Here is a 20,520-nt window from a genome sequence, read left to right on the forward strand (position 1 = left end):
AAATGCCCTATAAGAATTGCCAACACCCACTGGCTACAGAGAATAACAAATCAAAGCTCCATAAGATGATAGGTCAATCTCACGTGACAAATGTCACAGAGTGCAAATGAATGTATAGCCTCAAAGTCTGCAATGCAGCACTACCTTGGCAACCACTGGGACATAGAAATGATCTGCAGAGCCACCAAACTCCCTTTTAGACAAAATAGGAGCGCACCATTGCAGCAGAGCAGTATAGCAGGTACACAATTGACAGCTTCTTCTTGAATCCCTAGGTGCCACTGGAGGCACAGGAAGAACTACGGTAAAGTCCAGATTTTGTTTCCAACTTTCTTATGCTTTCGAATTTTCTATGACTGAAGTGTTTTGTATTAATTTTGTGGTTTTTCTATGTATCATTTAAAATCCAATGATTAAATTACATCAAAATATACAATGAAAAAAGATGGCTTACCTTGGACGAGAGGGGCGTTGGTCGTATGAAAACTTTGCCCAATTCCTTATCTTCTAGCGCAAACATTCCCTCTGCCTCAGCAAAAAGCTTAATTTTAACTACGGGTAGGCAGTGAGTCGTGCTGAAATCTCCTTGAGTGTCCCACCTAAAATAATAATAACATTCCATGTTTCTTTTTTTAATCTTGGAAATTCATGTCTACAATATCTCCAGATCAGGAAATCGTAGCAATTTATGCCTACGATATCTCTAGATCAGAAGTTGTTATTCTGACTTTTACTCATAATTTGGTTGTTAGGGATAATCAAGATAGGAGAAAGAATCTACAATATAAAAAAAGAATATGCTTTTCAGTTTCAGTTCTGAACTAACATTCATTCAATGATCATCTGTGTTTGGACAATACAATTTTTAGCCGGATTAACTCTGACAAGTAAATTCTTTGATATTTTGTCAATGAATTCGGAGTAGTAGCGTCATTTATGCGAGCGCTGCACAAAATTGGATGTGAATTATCTTGGGCAATCGTTTATCTATTTAAAAAAAATATAAACATTATTGAATATAAATATGGTTAGGAAAAGCTGGAAGCGATCAAGACAAAGTAGTTTAGAGGATTCAAGAAGATCCACGGAGTCGACTAAATAATTTCTCAAAGTTAGACAAAATCCTTGAAAAAATCAGAGCAACTAAAAATGATTTTTTAGGAATAAAAATAGTTGACATTAAATCTGATTTAGAGTCCCTAAAATCCCGCATTGAAGATCTAGAATTAGCAAGAACGGCCCAAGAAAATGAATTATCTAGTGTCAAGCAGAGAATATCGGCATTACGAAACCAAGTTGAAAAGCAGCCTGGTTTGGGTGAATTAGCATCTAGAGTCCTTGTGTTAGAAATCATGAATAGAAGAAGGAATGTTATTACATGGAACATTAAAAGTGAATCTAAATCAAGGGCTAAAGACCATGTTGATACCTTACTTTCCCACCTTGGAATTAATATCCAATTTGAGCTACTTGAGTTTACAGATCGATTTATCAAAATCCACCTTCAGGATGCATAAGGAAAAATTCTGTATGCTTCAGGGAAACAAGAAACTACGTGAAAACCCGTTCGGAAGAGGAGCCGGACGTGAATCCCCCTATATATGACAGATGATGTGACAAAAGGAGTTCGTGACATTCCCAATTCCCTTAGAATTAAACAAAGAGAATTTAGAGTAAAGGAAATTAGTGCTTGGATCCCATCAGTGGTCCCACCTGTATTATGCTTAATTAATAATGAACAAAAAGCAAAGCTAAAGTGGTGTAAAGGCCTGTAAGTGAGATACATGTATGAGAAATAGATTGAAATAGTCGCTTAGTATTTTTTTTAGTGGATTTATAATTTTATGATGAGTATTTATAATTTATTTATTTGAATTATGACTGTAGTTGACTTGTGATGTAGCTCATGCATCCATGTTAAATTGCCCTCGCCTTTATATGATGATACGAATAATGGCTGAAATTAATAAAGGCAAGAAGAGATTATATTCTTCTTTTTTTCCTTTTCTTTTTTGTTTTGTTGTTTTTCTTATTTCTATTTTATTTTCCATTGTTCCTATTTTCGAAATATTCGTCTTTTTTATTTTTCTTTCCTCTTTTAGTATTTAGCCTACATTGGCTCATTGAGATGGGATGCGGAATTATTATTGAATTTGGATGATCTGAATATTTTACAAATCCCTGCTGGTAGGTTGGAGGAACTGGAAAAATATCCTCTTGATATAAATAAATATTTTCATAAATTTTAGTTACAAGATCAAGATTTGTCAGTTCCTTATATTGCACCTAAAAATAAATATTTATGTATTCACGATCTTCCAGGTTTAAATAATTATATAAAACGAATGTCATTTTGGAGGTGTAGAGGACCAAATAGCAGCCTAAATTTTTTGCATGATTTTTTTAAAAGTATCTTCAACAGATGTGTTAGGAATTTGTGAAACATTTCTTGATGAAAATAATACATTTCAACATTATGAAAATTATAAATTTTTCGGCGTTAGTTGCAAACATATTAGGAGAGGAGGAGTAGTATTTTTATATGAGATGACTTTACATCTTCTTTACGTAACGATTTTATGATTTGGAATGTTGAGATGCTATTTGAGAGTTGTGTAGCAGAAGTGAATGATGGAAGAAATACGTTTTTGGTAATTGTAGTGTATCGGCCACCATCATCTAGTCTTCAAGAGTTTTTAAGACAATGTGAGTCATTGCTAGATGCTCTCACCCAACAACACCATCCATTTTATGTAATGGGAGATTTTAAAGTTGATTTAATGCGCCATAATACTTTGACATCTAATAGGGGATTGGCATTTTTAAACATTTCATTTTTGCATGGTATGTTACCTACTTGCTTACTACCGCCAAGAATTTGTGATAACCATGCAACTCTTATTGATAACATTTTCACATCAAAAAATTGTTTTGACACCCATATTATTTTAAATGATACTTCTGACCATTGTGTTGTTGTTTCTGACTTCTCTGGATCACGAATGGAGCGTGAAAAGAGACCAAATAAAAGTTATAAGAGGGTAATTGACCAGAAAAAAAAATAGATGAGATGAAAATAAAAATAAAAGATATAAATTGGAGTGATCTGTTGAAGAACCAAATCAGTCAATCGTTTTATTTTATAGTAAGTTTAACCAAATATTTGACCGGCTATGTCCTTTGGTATTAAGAAAAAGTCCGGATTTACTTCGTAAGCCATGGGTTACTCAAAGCTTGTTAAATAGTATAAAAGAAAAAAAAAGATTTTATAAGGTGAAGATGCAGTATCCAAATAGAATTAATATTTAAAACTTTAAAAAATATAAAAATCGCTAACTTTTGTTCTCAGAGAGGCAGAAGCAAAATATTATCAAAAGAAATTTCGTGAATGTGACCGCGGAAAACATGGAAAATAATAAATGAAAGAATAAATAATGTCAAAACAAGATATATTCCATCCCAAATTACAACTAATGAAGGAGTTAAAGTAACGGATGAAAGAGTAATGGCAGAAGCATTTGCTGACCATTTTAGGAAAATTGGACGTGATCTGGTGGATCAAATTTCTGCTTGAACACATTATCATAGAAAATATATTCCAAATAAAGTAAATAAGAATATATTTATGTACCCTATCCATTTCTTGGAATTTCAAAGAGCTGTTACTAGTTTGAAAGACGGATTTTTGATAGGATGTGACGGTATGTCGTCTCTGTTTAAAGAATTAGCTGAAGTACATAGTCAGTCGCTTTTGTTTATTTTTAATTCTTGCATGAAAAATTCTTTTTTCCAGTTTGTCTGAATAGATTTACTTCATTTCTGGTAAAGAATAATTTTCTTTCTCCCAATCAGTTTGGTTTCTTGCGTGGTAGGTCCACACGAGCAAGCAGTTGCTGCTTTACATAATTTCTTGTCAGATGTTATGGATGATAGTTATTTGGCGGCAACTATATTTCTTGACATTAAAAAAGCTTTTGATACAATAGAACATGCAATTCTTTTTGATAAGTTGGAAAATATAGGAACTCGAGTAATAACTCTTGAGTTCTACATTGACTCAACTCTGTCGTTTAAGGCGTATACTAATAAACTCGAGGTAACAGTGTCCAGGAATCTCGGTTGTTTGAATAGAGTGAAGGTCCTGTTTCCTTACCAAATAATGAGAAAATTATATTTTTTATTGGTTGAAAGCTATTTTCAATATTGCCCGACCGTTTGGATGTTGAGATTCCATTCACATTTACGAAGACTCAAAATTGTCCAAAACAAGTCAATAAGAATCCTGGACCTTTTTTTAACACACCCTAAGAAGACAAAAGAATTGTTTGAAAATAAAACATTTTTTTTATTTCTTGATATTCTTCATTTACAACAAATTTTTCACCTTAATATAGGCATGTGGTTTTTAGAAATCCAGCGTAGGGATAATAATTTTTTCAATAACATGAAACTCTTGGTTGAAAATAAACATAGCCATTTATCAAGAGCAAGGAATAAGTTTCTTTTTCCTTTTATTAAAAATGAGAGATCAAGACTAAGTTTAAGATATCAAATTCCTGAGATTGTCAATAAATATAAACTATTTGATTTAATAAGTGAGTCACCATTACTCTATACATATAAAAAGAAATTGAAAGGTATAGTTATTTCTGCCTATAGTAGTGGGGACCGAGTTTAAAGTGATTTATTTATTAATTTGTGTCCGATCCGTATCTCCATGAGTCGATTTTTCTTCGCTTCTTCTCTCTTTCTCTCTCCTTCTCTCTCTCTCTCTCTCTCTGTTTCTCTATGTACTCCGTTTCAATATTGAGGTGTAACTCCTTCTTGTTTTTTCTCTCTCTCTATTGTTAAAGGAGACAAAACGAGTTGTCTCACTGTCTCCTTTGTATAAGACTTATGTATGTCGTTTCTTGTTTAATTAAATAAAACAAAAACAAGATTTTAAGTGAAAGTAAGGAGCGACATTAAAACTTAAAAAGAACATAGATTACTTCGTATATGAAAGGGGCTGCTTCCTCATCAAAGCCCCGCTCTTTACGCTAAAGTTTGACTCTTTCTCTCAACTCTTCCTTTTAAAACAGTAAAAAACTTTAGCGTAAAGAGCGGGGTGTTGATGAGGAAGCAGCCCCTTTCATATACGAAGTAATTTCTGTTCGTTTTAAGTTTTAATGTCGCTCCTTACTTTCTGTTAAAAAACTTGTTGTTTTTTTTTTTATTTAATTTCTGAACGTTTTTGAATCAAAGGATGTTTTGACTTTGGCTCTCCACAGAGGAATAATTATAAAGAAATTTGCATATTTATGTTTTTGGCTAAATGGTTTTCTCATAGTTTTGATCGAATGATTTTTGAGAGAAAGGGAGCGGAGGAGGAAGCGTAGTTGCCCTCCGAATTTTGGTTACTTAAAAAGACAGCTAGAACTTTTATTTTTCTACGAATGTTTTTATTAGCAATAGATATATGTAACTTATAAATTAGCTTACGTAACGAACTTTTGTATTCTCATGATTTTATTACATATATGAGGGGTTCACCCACTCGTCAGTACCTAGCTCTTTACACTAAAGCTTAAATTTGTCCCAATTCATTCAGAATGACCCCTGAATCACAAAAGCCGTAGAATAAAAAGTTGAAATTACTAAAAATACTTTAGCGTAAAGATCGAGGTATTAACAGGAGGTGAGACCCTCATATGCGTAATAATTTCTGTTCCTTTTAAGTTTTAATGCTGCTCCTTATTCCAGTTGAAAAAAAATTCATATTTATTTTTTCATTGTTTTTTTTTTTTTAAATAATGCTAGAAAATCCTGCGCTCCCTTCATGGAAATTTTCTTCCCTCATGACAAATTCCTCGATGGAAAGTTCCCTCAACATATCCTCCTCTTCTCAACCCCTCCCCCAACAAAAAAATCCCCTTGAAAAAGTCCGTATACTTCCCAATAACCATTACTATATGTAAGCACTGGTCAAAGTTTGAAACTTGTAGCCCCTCTCAAGGGGACTGTAGGGGAGTCAGTCGTCCCCAAAGACATAGTTATAAGGTTTTTCGACTGCGCTGAATAAAATGGCAATCTCAGAATTTTGATCCGTTGACCTTGGGAAAATAATTAGCGTGGGAGGGGGCCTAGGTGCCCTCCAATTTTTTGGTCACTTAAAAAGGCCACTAGAACTTTTCATTTACGTTAGAATGAGCCCTCTCACAGCATTCTAGGACCACTGGGTCGATACGATCACCCCTGGGTAAAAAAAACAAACAAATAAACACGCATCTGTGATCTGCCTTCTGGCAAAAAATACAAAATTCCACATTTTTGTAAATAGGAGCTTGAAACTTCTACAATATGGTTCTCTGATACGCTGAATCTGATGGTGTGATTTTCGTTAAGATTCTATGACTTTTAGGGTAGGTTTACCCCTATTTTCTTAAATAAGGCAAATTTTCTCAGGCTGGTAACTTTTGATAGGTAAGGCTTTTCTTTTGATGCAGATATCGGTATCAAAATTCCATTTTTTAGAATTTTGGTTACTATTGAGCCGGGTCGCTCCTTATTACAGTTCGTTACCGCGAACTGTTTGATAAAGTCAAATCAAGTCACGTTTTAGTGTGCCTTGTGCCAAAAAAGACGTGTGCCTTGCGCATTTGATAAAAACAGAGATTGGTTACATATTTTGGAGAAATGAGTCAGAAAATCAATAAAAAAAATTTAAGGTTCCTCAAAAATATAACTTTTTTTGAACAACATAAATCCTGGAATCCCAAACATGGAGAAGAGTCGATAGGTATTCATTCTGTTTTATTTCATACGCTTGGAATCAAAGGTGTATCCAGGGAGGTTACTGGGTTCCCCCCATGAAACTTTCGCCCGACTCATAAAAAACAAACAAAATTCATATCAACAAACTATTCACTTTGGGCTTTAAAAGTTTATTTTTTTAACCCCCCTCCCTGTCATAGAAAAAACCTAAACACACCCTTGCTTGGAATTCCAAGTTCATCCGGCTTTCAGAATTTCGTCGAAAATCACTGAATATAAAAGAAAATGAATAGCCGACTGCCCTAATCCTTTGCCTGAAGATTCCTTCTTATTGCCACATGTACAGATCTGAAACCTGATGAAAACCCAAATATAAAATCATGATATCTCATAAATGCTAAAGAAACATTTCCAACTAAAATTAGTGACCGTGAAAGATAAGTAGGTTGGTAAATTACTTTACAGAAGATAAGGATGTGACATTCATAGGACAATGAGCCCTGATGATATTTGCAAATGGATTACTTCTTTATAATTAGTCAAACAGTTCGATGTAACGAACTGTAGTAAGAAGCGACCCGGCTCAATAGTAACCAAAAGTCTAGAAAATGGAATTTTCATACCAATAGCTACATCAAAAGAACCGCATTTTAATGCTGATTTTAAAGATATAAGTTTCATCAAGTTTAGTCTTACCCATCAGAAGTTACGAGCCTGAGAAAATTTGCGTCAATTTAGAAAATAGGGGGAAACACCCCTAAAAGTCATAGAATCTTAACAAAAATCCCACCATCAAATTCAGCGTATCAGAGAACCCTGCTGTAGAAGTTTCAAGCTCCTATCTACAAAATGTAGAGTTTTATATTTTTTGCCAGAAGGCAGATCGCGGTTGCGTGTTTATTTGTTTGTTTGTTTTTTTTTGTTTTGTTTTTTTCCCAGGGGTGATCGTATCGACCCAGTTGTCCTAGAATGTTGCGAGAGAACTCATTCTAACGGAAATGAAAAGTTCTAGTGCCCTTTTTAAGTGACCAAAAATATTGGAGGGCACCTAGGCCCCCTCTCACGCTAATTATTTTCCCAAAGTCAACGGATCAAAATTCTGAGATAGCCATTTTATTCAGTGCAGTCGAAAAACCTTATAACTATGTCTTTGGGGACGACTTACTCCCCCACAGTCCCCGTGGAAGGGGTTACAGGTTCGAAACGTTGACCAGTGCTTACATATAGTAATGGTTATTGGGAAGTGCACAGGCGTTTTCAGGAGGATTTTTTGGGTGGAGGCAGGGGTTGAGAAGAGGGGGATATGCTGGGGGAACTTTCCATCGAGGAATTTGTCATAGGGGAAGAAAATTTCCATGAAGGGAGCGTAGGATTTACTAGCATTACTTAAAAAAAAAGAATGGAAATTTTTTTCAGCTGGAAGTAAGCAGCAGCATTAAAACTTAGAACGAACAGAAATTATTACCCATATCAGGGGCTCACTTCCTCCTAATACCTCACTCTTTACGCTAACGTATTTTTAGTAATTTCAACTATTTATTCTGCGGCTTTTGGGATTCAGGGGTCATTCTTAATGAATTGGGACAAAATAAGCTTTAGTGTAAAGAGCGAGGTACTGACGAGGGGGCGAACCCCCTCATATATGTAATAAAAACATAAGAATTCAAAAGTTCTTTACATAAGCTAATTTATAAGTTACGTATATCTTTCACTTATAAAAAGATTCGTAAAAAATTAAAAGTTCTTGTTGCTTTTTTAATTAACCGAAAATCGGAGGGCAACTAGGCTTCCTCCCCCGCTCTTTTTTTCTCAAAATCAATCGATCAAAATTATGAGTAAGCCATTTAGCCAAAAAAAAAAAAATAAATATACAAATTTCGTTTTGATTATTCCTCTGCGGAGAGCCAAAATCAAAACATGCGTTGATTCAAAAACGTTCAGAAATTAAATAAAAAAACAAGTTTTTTAAATGAAAGTAAGGAGCGACATTAAAACTTAAAACGAACAGAAATTACTCCGTATATGAAAGGGGCTTTTCCTTCTCAGTGCGCCGCTCTTTACGCTAAAGTTTTTTACTGTTTTAAAATGTAGAGTTAAGAGAAAGAGTCAAACTTTAGCGCAAAGAGCGGGGCGTTGAGAAGGAAAAGCCCATTTCATAAACGGAGTAATTTCTGTTCGTTTTAAGTTTTAATGTCGCTCCTTACTTTCATTTAAAAAACTTGTTTTTTTTATTTAATTTCTTTATAAGATCTTACTTGAATGATTACCAACGAAGGATAATGAGGAGAAAGAGTGTGTGAGAGAGAAAGAGAGAGAGAGAGAGAGAGAGAGAGAGAGAGAGAGAGAGAGAGAGAGAGAGAGAGAGAGAGAGAGAGAGAGAGAGAGAGAGTAAGAGGGAGAGTAAAAGGAGTCGTAAGAAAGGAAAAGACCGGAAGAGAAAGAAACGAAGAAAAAATGTTTAACTTGTTGAATTTGAATACATCTTTAAAAAATACTTATGAGTTAGTTGTAATATTGAAGAACCTCCTAAGAACTTACATAGGTTTGGAAGCCTCTGTTTGGTCCGTTTGAAGTTTCTCTCCTCCTTCAACCTCCATTGTGCAATAGATGATCTTATTTGGAGCCAGACATTTGAGTCCTTTGACCTCCATTACCACTACCTAAAGAAACAAATATATTCATCTTTTGCCGATAATTAGAAACGCTCAGAAGTCGGATTAAAAGGTGCATTCACATATATGTTTACATTGCAAAAAACACCGAAAGATAAAATCACATGTTCTTAACACATCTATTTTCCTTTTTTGCGGTATACAAGTACTAATTCTAGGACCATTTCCGATATTTGCTATTTTAAATTTTGGCTTACTTTTGGATGAACGAGCATTCACTAGCGAAGTTGTTCCTGTCGTCACAGCTACAGTAATTGAAAGCTTCAGGAATTGGTAAAGCAGGACTTATCTTCAGTTCCCAAGCAAAGTCAACTTAGCCGAATTAATCCCACAAGGATACAGCGTAGCAATTTATAGCTCCTTAGACATCCCTTTGGTAATCTTCCCCAGTAAAAAAATTAAGCTGCACACGGTTTCAAAAAGTTATTTCTTCTGGTCCTTTGATTACAACTTCACAATGTTCTTTCAAGGGTAAAGAGCTGATATTATTTTTACTGTCGATATTGTTTTCCGATTTTCTCACTGGTTGCCGGTCAAGAGAAAATGTAAATCCTGATAGTTCGTTTGCATATGCACATATACAATGGGATACACATTGGGTTAAGAATAGATAAAGCGGACAGCAAAAAAAAAAGAAATTAGGTCTACTTTTTCAACTTGCACTTAGTTCTAAGCAGATTTATCAAGCCAAATAAAAAACACCAAGAAGCCCCCGTCTCTTATTGTTAGCATTCCCTTTATCTAGACCTATAATGAAAAGAAGGTCTGAGCAAGGTACTAGCTTCTCCAGTTCTGTTCTTAAAAAGAATTGTATAAGCAAGAAAACAACCCCATCTGAGCTACCTTTAAGGAATATATGCCATTTTGAACAAAGCATTGAGAATTTTCAACCCCCAGATAGCAGGTAGCCTTACTGGTTCTCCTGCAAAGCGTGATCCTTAATTCTAATATCGCCTAAACGGAGGCTATTCCCTTCTTCTAAGCTCTTCATAATTCTTACTCTTAAGACAACAGCAAAGACATAGATACCTGACCCCACAACAGGTCAAATTAGAGGGGTCGTCGTTCTAATATTTGTTTTTGGTTACCAGTCAAAGAAAAATAAAATTTTATAGTTTTACACATTGTAAATAATAGTTAAATATTGTACATTGTATAGTGTCGCGTATTGTAAAGTTTAACACCTTGAGCAAAAGTGATTTTAAGAGAAAGCGAGGATGTCAAAACTTAGGCACAATTAAAAATCTAGAAATTCACGAATTCAAATTACATTTGAAACTGACAGTGGCACCAGTGACATTTCTGGCCTCTCTCGGAACTGGGGTAAAATCTTGACTTGCTTAGTTTTGACTTAAGAGGGATGGATGGATGATAGGCTATCTATCAACAAGTAAAAACGACACAATTTTTATACATTCCTGAAAAAGGCTTATACCAGTTGTCCTCTCAATCTGACTACCTGTCTTGGCCTTTTCTCCAACTAGCTATGGATTAATGGCAACTTGATTTTAATTCCCCTGTCTCCCAAATTTTTAGGTAAAATTTTAACAGAATTTTCCGTTTGTTTAAATCTGAGTTTTCTTACTTTAACCCCTGCGAAAATTTTATTATCTCGTCCCAATTGATTGCTTCCAATTGTTCTGTTCTATGCTCGTTATAGCTAAATCATTTAGTCACTCCTGTCCCATAGCCGATCTGACTATGGTCCATAGTCTATCTGACCTTTCTAACTAATTGGCGTAAGTGCTGACCCTCCCCAACCCTATCACTGAAGAAATGATAACAACTGTGAAAAACTTTAAAACGTACATCTGGAGTCGATGGTATTACGGCAGAGATGCTGAAGACATCCCTTCGAACCTGCATGCTATTTGGACTGCTCTCCTAGCGGTCATCTGGAATAACAAAAAAGTCCGAAAAGCTGGGACCAGGGGCATACGCTTGTGCAAATGGGGATCCATGTTTTAAACAATGTTAATTGCCAAACAACAATGTGTTCTATCCCCATTCCTGCTTGATAGCACTTTGAACTACATTCTAAGGCAGTCTTCAGGCTCTGGAGTGAAGATTAGCAGCCGACACATATCTGACCTGGACTTCACGGACGACGTTGTTCTTCTCGAAAAAGCAAAACAGCAACTCTAGCTGCTACTAGACACCATACACGAAGAGGTGGAGAAAGTGGGGCTTACAGTGAACGTCTGTAAGACAAAGAGCGTGAATACATCTGACTCTCTATTGGCACTGAAATGCTAAGACAAAGCAATTGAATAGGTCAATGAATTTAAGTACCTCGGGAGATGGATGGATTGTAATGGTGAAACTACCAGCAAAATTAGGAGGAAGACTGGACAAGCTACATCTATTTTTAATGAGTTGAAACAAATCTGGCGCAGTAGGAAATACTATATGCGCTTGAAGCTACACCATATACACAGCAAGCAATATTCATTCTCCCCTATACAAGTGAATGCTAGAAACTAAATGTCCAAATATCAAACTGTCCACATCCTAGACTTTGAAAACATATGCCATAGAAAAATACTGATCATATCGTGGCAGGTAAAGGTCAGAACACCGAAGTTCACCAGCAAACCGGTCAACCATTAGTTACTGACATTTTGAAACATAGGAAATAAATCTACCTTGACCACGTCCTTCGTATGCCAGAGGATAGACTCCCATGCGCATTTTATGATTGTTATCTCCAAGGGAGGCGCAAAGAGGTCGATCAAGACACATGTTGCAACAACAGCAAGAACAGGATCTAAGTAGAGGGGATATATTTCTCCAGCCAGAGCGGGAGGAACTCAGGGCTGCACCTCAGCTCCGTGATGTCAGAAAAGGTTTTGTAGAAGCCCCATGCGCCATTCCTGGAGGATCTAAAGTCTAAGGTAAACGACCGCTCATTACTGTCCATCGTCACAGCAATCGCTAATTATATTTACTCTTGTGTTTTGCAAAGACCCCTTCATCTTCGTAGTGCACAATTAATTCTAACACCTATAGCTTTCTTTAAGGAATTGTGATGGTGTTGAATTATTTTTTTTTTTCATATCTTGGAGTTCGTGGAACAACAGAATGCGACCTAAATAATCGCAATATTTTCTTTTACTGCTACTTACCTTCATTTTCCAGAAACAGTGATGAAAATCTGGAAAAATAAAAATTTAGATTCATTTTGCTTATAGGCTACTTATTGTTGAGTGCGCCCTGTAATTTATTTAAATAAAAATTGGATTTCAAAAATTACAAATTGATTATAACCGCTAGATTGTTTATTTGAAATTTTGCGTACCTAAAATTTCTAATACCGAGGCAAGTGTCCAGTCTCCCCCCCCCCTAAACTGCCTTTGGGTGGCACTCAAGAAGAAGCTGAAATACCGTAATGTAGTTAAATTACTTCTTGTTACGAAAGCTGAGAAATTAATGTATAGGGAAAAACTACATTTAACAAAACTTCCAAAAAGGATCAATTAAGTCTCATCGGAATGTTTGATTCTGTTTTAAAAATCCACTGGCTTTTTCCTAGTATGATAATAAAACTCAACGATGTCTTGAATACAGATTAACATTCTTACCTCTAACGAAAAAGTGAGAACTATATCCGACTTTGATAGAGATGTGTCATTGTCCCCATCTTGATCTGTTTTGGATAAGGATCCCTGAGAACGGCTGCAAAAAAAGTAAAAAGATTCATGAAAATAATATAAAGCCTACATAACTTCTGCATTTTCACTGAAAGCGTTTATTTTTATTGTAAGGTCATAATAGGTTTTGCATTGTTTACGTAAGTTTTATTGTATCTTTATAAGCAAAAATTAAACCGTCTAAAGCTTTGTTTTTATAATCTTGTAGCAAATAAACTAAATAGGATGCATGTATCACTAGAGCCTTCACCAAAAAAAATCAGAATGTAAAATTTCCCCTTTGGTTTCACTGTTTTTATTTTAATTAATTTTATTCTAATTTTAATTTTAACCTTTTCATATTCTTTACTCCCTTTTACCATCTGGGCACGGCTACAGACAACTGGGGTCAAATCACTGGATGGAAATGACATCAGGAGCTAATTTTCTACAGACCTAATTTACGAGGGTGGAAGACCCAAGGAGCTGAGTGAATTGAGGCATCCCGTCTCTTAGAACCCAAGTAGGTCTTTTGGCTGTCACAATGATCATAGCCAACGCAGAAGCATCGAATTTGTAAAGAGAGATGTTGTCATAGGAGATTATTATTATTTGTTCGGTTTTCTCCAACATATGTCTACATATAGAACGGATGGTCATGAAAATTTCAGGAAGAGATAGTTCAAGTATTCTTCACAATGACCAAAATGGGCGCCGAGAAATTTGAAATCTACTCAAAAGACTATCTACTTCCTAACCCCTAAGCCCAAATAGTGTTGGATAGATATTTCATTTTGTCCTTTTTAATTACGACCGTCAAATGTCCCTAAAATTTGCCTACAGGAGCAACGTGATCAGCCTAATCCCAAGGTTAGGGCACCAAGTTATGCATATCAAAAACTTGTAGCGCGCAAAAGCTTTCTTGAAATGAGATTCACCCAAAGATTTAAAATATGCATGTTTAAGCACCCAAGATTACCCTTAATTATGAAGCGTGTCACGAAGGGGCATTAGGCCTATGCCCCTTCGGAAGGGAGAATTGGCATACCTCGTTGAACTCAAATTTACATAAAAATTTTCCATCTGTATGATTTAGGGTCCAAAGTAATGCACTTGGACCCTTATACCTTCCACCCAGTTGCTCCAATTGCGGGGGGGGGGGATCACCGTAGATGTTCTAACCCTTGTCAGATTGGTTTTTATATTGAATTTTTATTTAAATTCGATCAGTATTTCTGTCTTTTTTAGCAGTAAAGCTCCAAGGATTAAAGTAATTGAGATCAACGTTGTTTTTAAGAAAATATGATAACCTCTAGTAACCTATGTTTATAGGAGACTTAAGTTGGATGATATTCAGCCGTATAAACTACAGTAAAATTAACCAAGAATTGAAAAGTCAGGGTATTTACGATATTTACCAAGGTTTGTAAAACAAACTAAGAAAAAAGGAAGAAGAAAAGAAATACAACAAGAAAAATTAGCGCTTTTTCACTCATTTTTCACATGAGGTATTCAACCAAAAATCCAAGCATAGAAGCATAGATTGTGAATGGAAATGAAATGAATTTATAAAGATGAAAATATTTTTAAAAGAAGAAAAATGTATGTTAAGGACAAGGTTACAAAAAAAAATACTGAACAATTTATGCATACGGAAAAAACATTAACTTATCAAATGACTCAGGTTTATTTACGTGTCAATGGTAAAGCGAGGGTGCAGAGAAAAGAAACACCGCGTGATGGAAAATGCATATCCATGGATAGTTTTCAGAATTTATGAGAGGGTATGTATAGAGCCGAGCATTCTAGTAGGCTTCTCCATTACACCACCCCCTTGAGGCCATTAAGAGAGATGTGTAGTGAGAAACATGACACACGCAAGCTAAGCTTCTTTCTATTTTCTACTCTAAATCAAGACCAGCGTATATTTAGAAATTCATGCATTAAGGTACTGGTTGGCGCTAGCACATTTGAGAAGAAACCCATAATTCCCTGAGGAAATGACCAATCCTAAGAAAAATTATTTCAGAGAAAAGAGGATAGGGCCAAAAATGAATAAAAAAGAAGGAAAAAAGGTAAACAATAGGGAAAAAAGAAATCATGCTATGATTTCTAAAAATCATTCACGATTGAAAGGGGTGGGGGGGATCCGATTTCCGTATCCTGATATATATATATATATATATATATATATATATATATATATATATATATATATATATATATATATATATATATATATATATATATATTTATATATACATTCCCAAACATATTCCTGCCCCACAAACTCATCCCTGGACATAAGATAGCATTGAAATACAAAGGTTAGGAAGCAAACTACAACTAAAAAAGCAACACTTGATTCTCAAGGCACTTATCTGAACTTGCCTTAAGACACTTCTCCTCCGACTGTATGCAAGAGAGACAAAAAAGACTTATGTTCAGTAGGACAGTTAATAAAGCTTCTAATATTAAGAAGACAAAAAAAAAAACAATTTAGCTCTAAAGCGGAACAATTTTTAAGTGTAACCATGTTAGCTCAAAACGTTTCAACCTACATTTTATTATATCAACTCTCATGTTATCAATTATTTTTAATTTGTGTATTTTAATTTGATTTGGGTACCAAACAGATTTTAGAAGTTTCCAATAATTTGTATTGACTGTTAAGGAAATTTCGATTCATTTGGCTGCGCTAACTCAGAGACGGGGAGACATGTTACAAGAGACATGTTACATGTCTCTGTAACATGTCTCTAACATGTTAACATGTTAAGTTCTTGTTAACATGTCTAACATGTTAACATGTTAACAAAAAAAACAGTAACATGTTACATGTTAACTTTAAGGAAGTTAATGTTTTCATTATTTTTGTTAGTTTCAAAAGCGTGTCTATAAGTCTCGTTTATACTATTTTCTGTTTCAAATTCCTCACTTATTAAGACAACAGAAAATGTAAGACAATACGATAACCCAGACCTTAAAGTTTTATCACCCCTGTATGTGGCTTTTATTGCTCTTTTCAACTATCAAATAAAAAACAAGTTTTTTCAACTGAAAGTAAGGAGCAACATTAAAACTTAAAACGAACAGAAATTATTTTGTAAATTAAGGGGCTGCCCCCTTCCTCAATACATTACTCTTCACGCTGAAGTTTTTCATCACTTTAAAAAAAGCTTCCTATTCTAATTCTATCCCAAAAAGGAGCGCCTTAGCAATGTTTCGAGTTAAACTGAGATAGATTCCTGCCTTCACCTCGATTGATCAAGAGTAACATCAGTTGATGTTTACTTTCGCTTGGATTAACACCAAACCTAATTATGGATAGTTGTGATACAATAGTGATGGAATTATTGTAGAATATGGTGATGACGATTATGATCGTGAGAAATGTAGAGGGTAATATCGCGCTCACTCAGGCAGGGTCAAGAGAGGCCCAAACCCCAGAATTTCCAGAAAACAGGATCTCAGATAGCTGGCATGTACTATTTAACATAGACTGTCCTCAATTAATAGCCAGTTAGAACATTTGGCTGATAACTTTAAAACAGAGAGAATCAGGCCTAGTAGGTTTGTCACAAAATGGCAATCAATAACCAGTGATTTGAATATTGCAGTTTCAGGCTATAAGACTGAATGTGAGAAAATACCATTAGAAGTTTTAAAAATAAACAACGCAAGTTTTAATTTTGAAGAATTACAGGTTATAATAAAAGAAGTGTAAATTTTATTGCACAAAGGTGTTACTGTTAAAGAGCCAAGTTCAGAAAAAAGGAAACACTGGGTATTTTTCCCGTTTTTACGGTCCCGAAGGAAAATGATTCTTCTTGATTTATGCCAAATCTTCAAAAGCGTTAAATACGGCCATATTAAAGTGGAAAGTGTTCAATTTGCGGTTTAATTTAATGACAAAAAATTGTTACCAGGCCTTTGTGGAACTTGTCGATTTTTATCAATGTCCTGTTGATTTTAATGATCATACATGGTTTTGTTCTAACATAGATTGTTGCTATGCTTGCATATTTTTGCCAAATTGGTTGTCAATAGCCCGAGAGTTCTTACAAAACTCTTTAAACCCGCGTTCTCCTAGCTTCGACGAAGAGTTTATTAATCTCTTGTTTACTAGGACGACTTACTCCTTCTGGGAAAGTTAATTTTTGAATGTCAATACAACGTTTACAAAACAGTCAATATACTGTCAGAGTTGGGGCTTGTGATTCACCCGGAAAAGTCAGCTCTGATTTCAAGTCAACAAATATAATTTCTAGGGTGTCTGTTAGATTGGCGATCAATGCATTTTTTCCAGTTGGGAAAAAATTAAAAAAGTTTAGAATTACGTTTCAAGGTTTTTTAGTCGAGAATTGACTACGATTCAAGCATTTACCAAAACTCTAGGCGTTCTTGTTTCAACCTTTTCAGCAGTGGATACTGATCGAAGAACAAATCTTGGCTTTCCGAGTCCCGAGTTTCAAACCCGTGCTTGATATGGCTCTTGGAGCCGTGAAATTAGTTCTAGGAACGCAAGACATAACTCTTGGAGCCCAAAGATTGGTTCTAGAACCACTTGAACTGGCATGCTGTGCCCCATAAGAATCCATGAACAAAGAAATGGCAGAAAGCGGAAGGCTTCTTCAGAAAAGCACAAAGGCAAAAGTTTAAAAGGAAGCACGTCAAATGACAGTTTATTTAAGAAGGTTTCTGAAGAACGTTCTGGTACCAAGGAGGGCCCCAAGATCCATAAAAACTTGTTAGGGAAGCTAAAGGATTTATTTGAAAGCCACCCTAAGCCTACGGGTACCGGTAAAATGTTGTTCCCAAGGTGAATAGGGAAATTTTTGGCTACTTTTTCATCATGGGGTAAACAGAGGAAAGCTAAGGCACTTAAAGTGCAGCCGACTATTGTCCACTCAACCTTTTGTATTTTAGAAGTAGCAAATGCGATTCTTCAGCTTGAAAATCATGATATTAAAGAAAAGGTCGTCAAAAACCTAACGATATAGTTCGCATGCTTGACTTCACCAATTATGATCCCAGTCTAAAAAGACGTCATACGTTGAAATTCAAGTCAGTCCTGATCCCACGGTAGCATTAGCTTTATGCGCTCCTGAAGCCAAAGTGACGAAGTTTCTTTTTAGCAAGGAGTTTGCCAAAACAACGTCCGAAGACGTTGCCAAAACAACGTGGTAGATTTGAAAAAAATAATTTGGAAGACCAAAAATATGTAAGGGGGGCTTACTGTCGTTGCCACTGGCCAAACAAGGCCCCCTGTCCAAACTATCGTAGAAAGTAGGGCCCTGTTTTAACCGGAAAGCAGAGTTGTGGAAAGTTAAAGAACTAAAACACGCACGGGAGGATTTTGCCGCCAAGCTCACATTAATATCCGATGTAATTTCGGAACTGCAATGGAGATTGGATATTGCCAATCATTCTTCTAAAACAATTGAGCCTATGTCAGTTGCCGAATATTTGTGTATTGATGCATTGTAACTATTCTAGGCACTCGTGGAGGAACATTCCATGAAAACAGCCACAAATAAATGGCCCTCAGAAGAAAAGTGATTTCAAGTTCAAGTTCAAGTTCTGTTTATTACTACATAATTTCAATATAAAAAGCCAATTTGGCAGAGAGAGGGCTCGAGGCCAAATGTAAATTAACATCAATGCTTTAGAAATAAAAGCTGTTTATCTGGAATTAAAAAGTTTGCTCAGAATAGCAAAAGCAGGCAGGACCGGCTGCATTGAGAAAATACAGCCACAGTGGCATAAAAAAATAAAAGAGATCAAAATCTGTGTTTTTTAATTATTTTGTAAATAAGATCTGACAGTTAGCATTGCAGGGAAAAGGGTGAATATCTGCAGAACATTTGCCTGGAGTGGCTTTCATTATCAAATTTTCAAAATCATGAAAGTTTGATAATGAAAAGAATGGGAATTGGATTTGAAATTTGAATTCTGTTGTATCTTAGTGGATGGACATTGATTTGTGGTCAACAAGTTAAAATTTTCCGATTAAACCATTTGTTTCTTTGAAACCAGAACCAGAACATTCTTTTCGTAGATGCGATTGCAATGAGTTGGGAGCCTTTTTTCTTCAATGCCCTCTGGCTTGCTTCTGAAGAACATTCAGAAGATAGAAATGGATCAAGCAACTGGTATTTTGACCTTTCGGAACTGGACCACACAAGTCTAGTATCTCTTACTATTACGGCTTTTAGTAGGAATTCCCATACTTTTACCTACGATATTTTCACTTTGTCTCCCACAAAAACCGACCTTGCACCATCCATTGCTCAATAAGTTACGTCTAGCGGCTTGTGTTGTCTCTGACAAGATTTTTCCACCAAGAATATTCTCCTTCCATATTCGATATTATCATGGATGGATGATGAGATTCGACTAAGCACCAGTACAGTGTTTACATTAAAAAGGATCGACTTTTCTGGAAGAAGCAGGATCCAGCTCTTGGAGGCTCCTCTACTGGAGACCTTGACCTCGTTTACGGACGTTTTTCACTCAGGTGTTGGATATAGTGCTATTAACACTGCAAGCGGTGCTTTATCGAAAACTTTACCAAGCCTTCAATTGGGCAGTAGCCGAATCACGAGAAATTCATGAAGGAGTCTTTAATAGAAAGATAGTCTTCCCAAGATATCTAATAGGGAAGTAAAATATGTATTTGATCTCTTTACATTACCAGCTTTGTATATCGAAAGTCTTCTACCAAAGACACAAACACCGAAATTGGTAATTGTATTGATTTTATTCGCATGCGAAAGAGTTTAGTTTTCTGGCCAATTCGTCGGTAAGCAAAATGATACATTATACCGATGGAGGTTTTTTGATTTTCAAATCAATGTGTTTTGAAAAACAACGAAAGCGTGCAACCACAAATCAATTGTTAAATTTTGGCCTTTTCATCAGTTTTTCCTGTGTCTGCTGACGCATCTAGCTAGTTATATCCGAATGACCTCATATCCAAATAGAGACGACACATCTTTTGTTATATGGCTTTTGCCTCGTACTGCTGCGTCCAAGTAATCTTTTTCTAGCTGAAACAAGAAAGTGTTATTTCTTGCAGGCATAGATCTCAGTGTTGCGCTCAGATCTCAGGATGGTGCTCATAGCACCAAGTCTACCTCAACGTCCCACCTTGAAGCAAGAGTAGTTGGTCTGGAACAAATTGTAAGATATGTAAGCAGGACAAAGGCGAAAACGTTTGCAAGGCTCTAAGATAAACCAACTGAAAGTAGAGATTACTGTTTATTGAAATTACTCATTGTATTTTGTTATATTTGAAATATCTTACTATAAATGAATTTTCGTACAGCAGCCTCTTTTTACGAATAGGGCTATTATTGATTATTAGTGCTGGTTCAGCTCATGCTGAGGTTTAAAATATCAGTTTATCTGGAAGCGTAGCTAAGGCGCTCCTTTTGGAGTAGAACTGATAAATTAAACGAAAA

At 35.5% G+C, this 20,520-nt stretch overlaps 1 protein-coding gene across 7 annotated transcripts in view; it reads right to left on the reverse strand.

Annotated features, from left to right (window-relative positions):
• The window catches only part of LOC136026467 (calcium-dependent secretion activator-like), a 198,481-nt gene that overhangs the window by 109,849 nt on the left and 68,112 nt on the right, over positions 1 to 20,520 (reverse strand). For 5 of the 7 annotated variants that reach the window (XM_065703070.1, XM_065703067.1, XM_065703065.1 and 2 more), the window contains exons 8-11: positions 15,446 to 15,466; positions 13,007 to 13,100; positions 9,292 to 9,413; positions 455 to 599 (exon numbers count right to left, since the gene is read on the reverse strand). In XM_065703070.1, the coding sequence (XP_065559142.1) occupies positions 455 to 599; positions 9,292 to 9,413; positions 13,007 to 13,100; positions 15,446 to 15,466 (382 nt within the window). The remainder of the gene's footprint in view (positions 1 to 454; positions 600 to 9,291; positions 9,414 to 13,006; positions 13,101 to 15,445; positions 15,467 to 20,520) is intronic. The other 2 variants (XM_065703066.1, XM_065703069.1) reach the window with 1 other exon arrangement.

Source organism: Artemia franciscana, chromosome 4 (genome assembly GCF_032884065.1).
Source record: "Artemia franciscana chromosome 4, ASM3288406v1, whole genome shotgun sequence".
NCBI lineage: Eukaryota > Metazoa > Arthropoda > Branchiopoda > Anostraca > Artemiidae > Artemia > Artemia franciscana.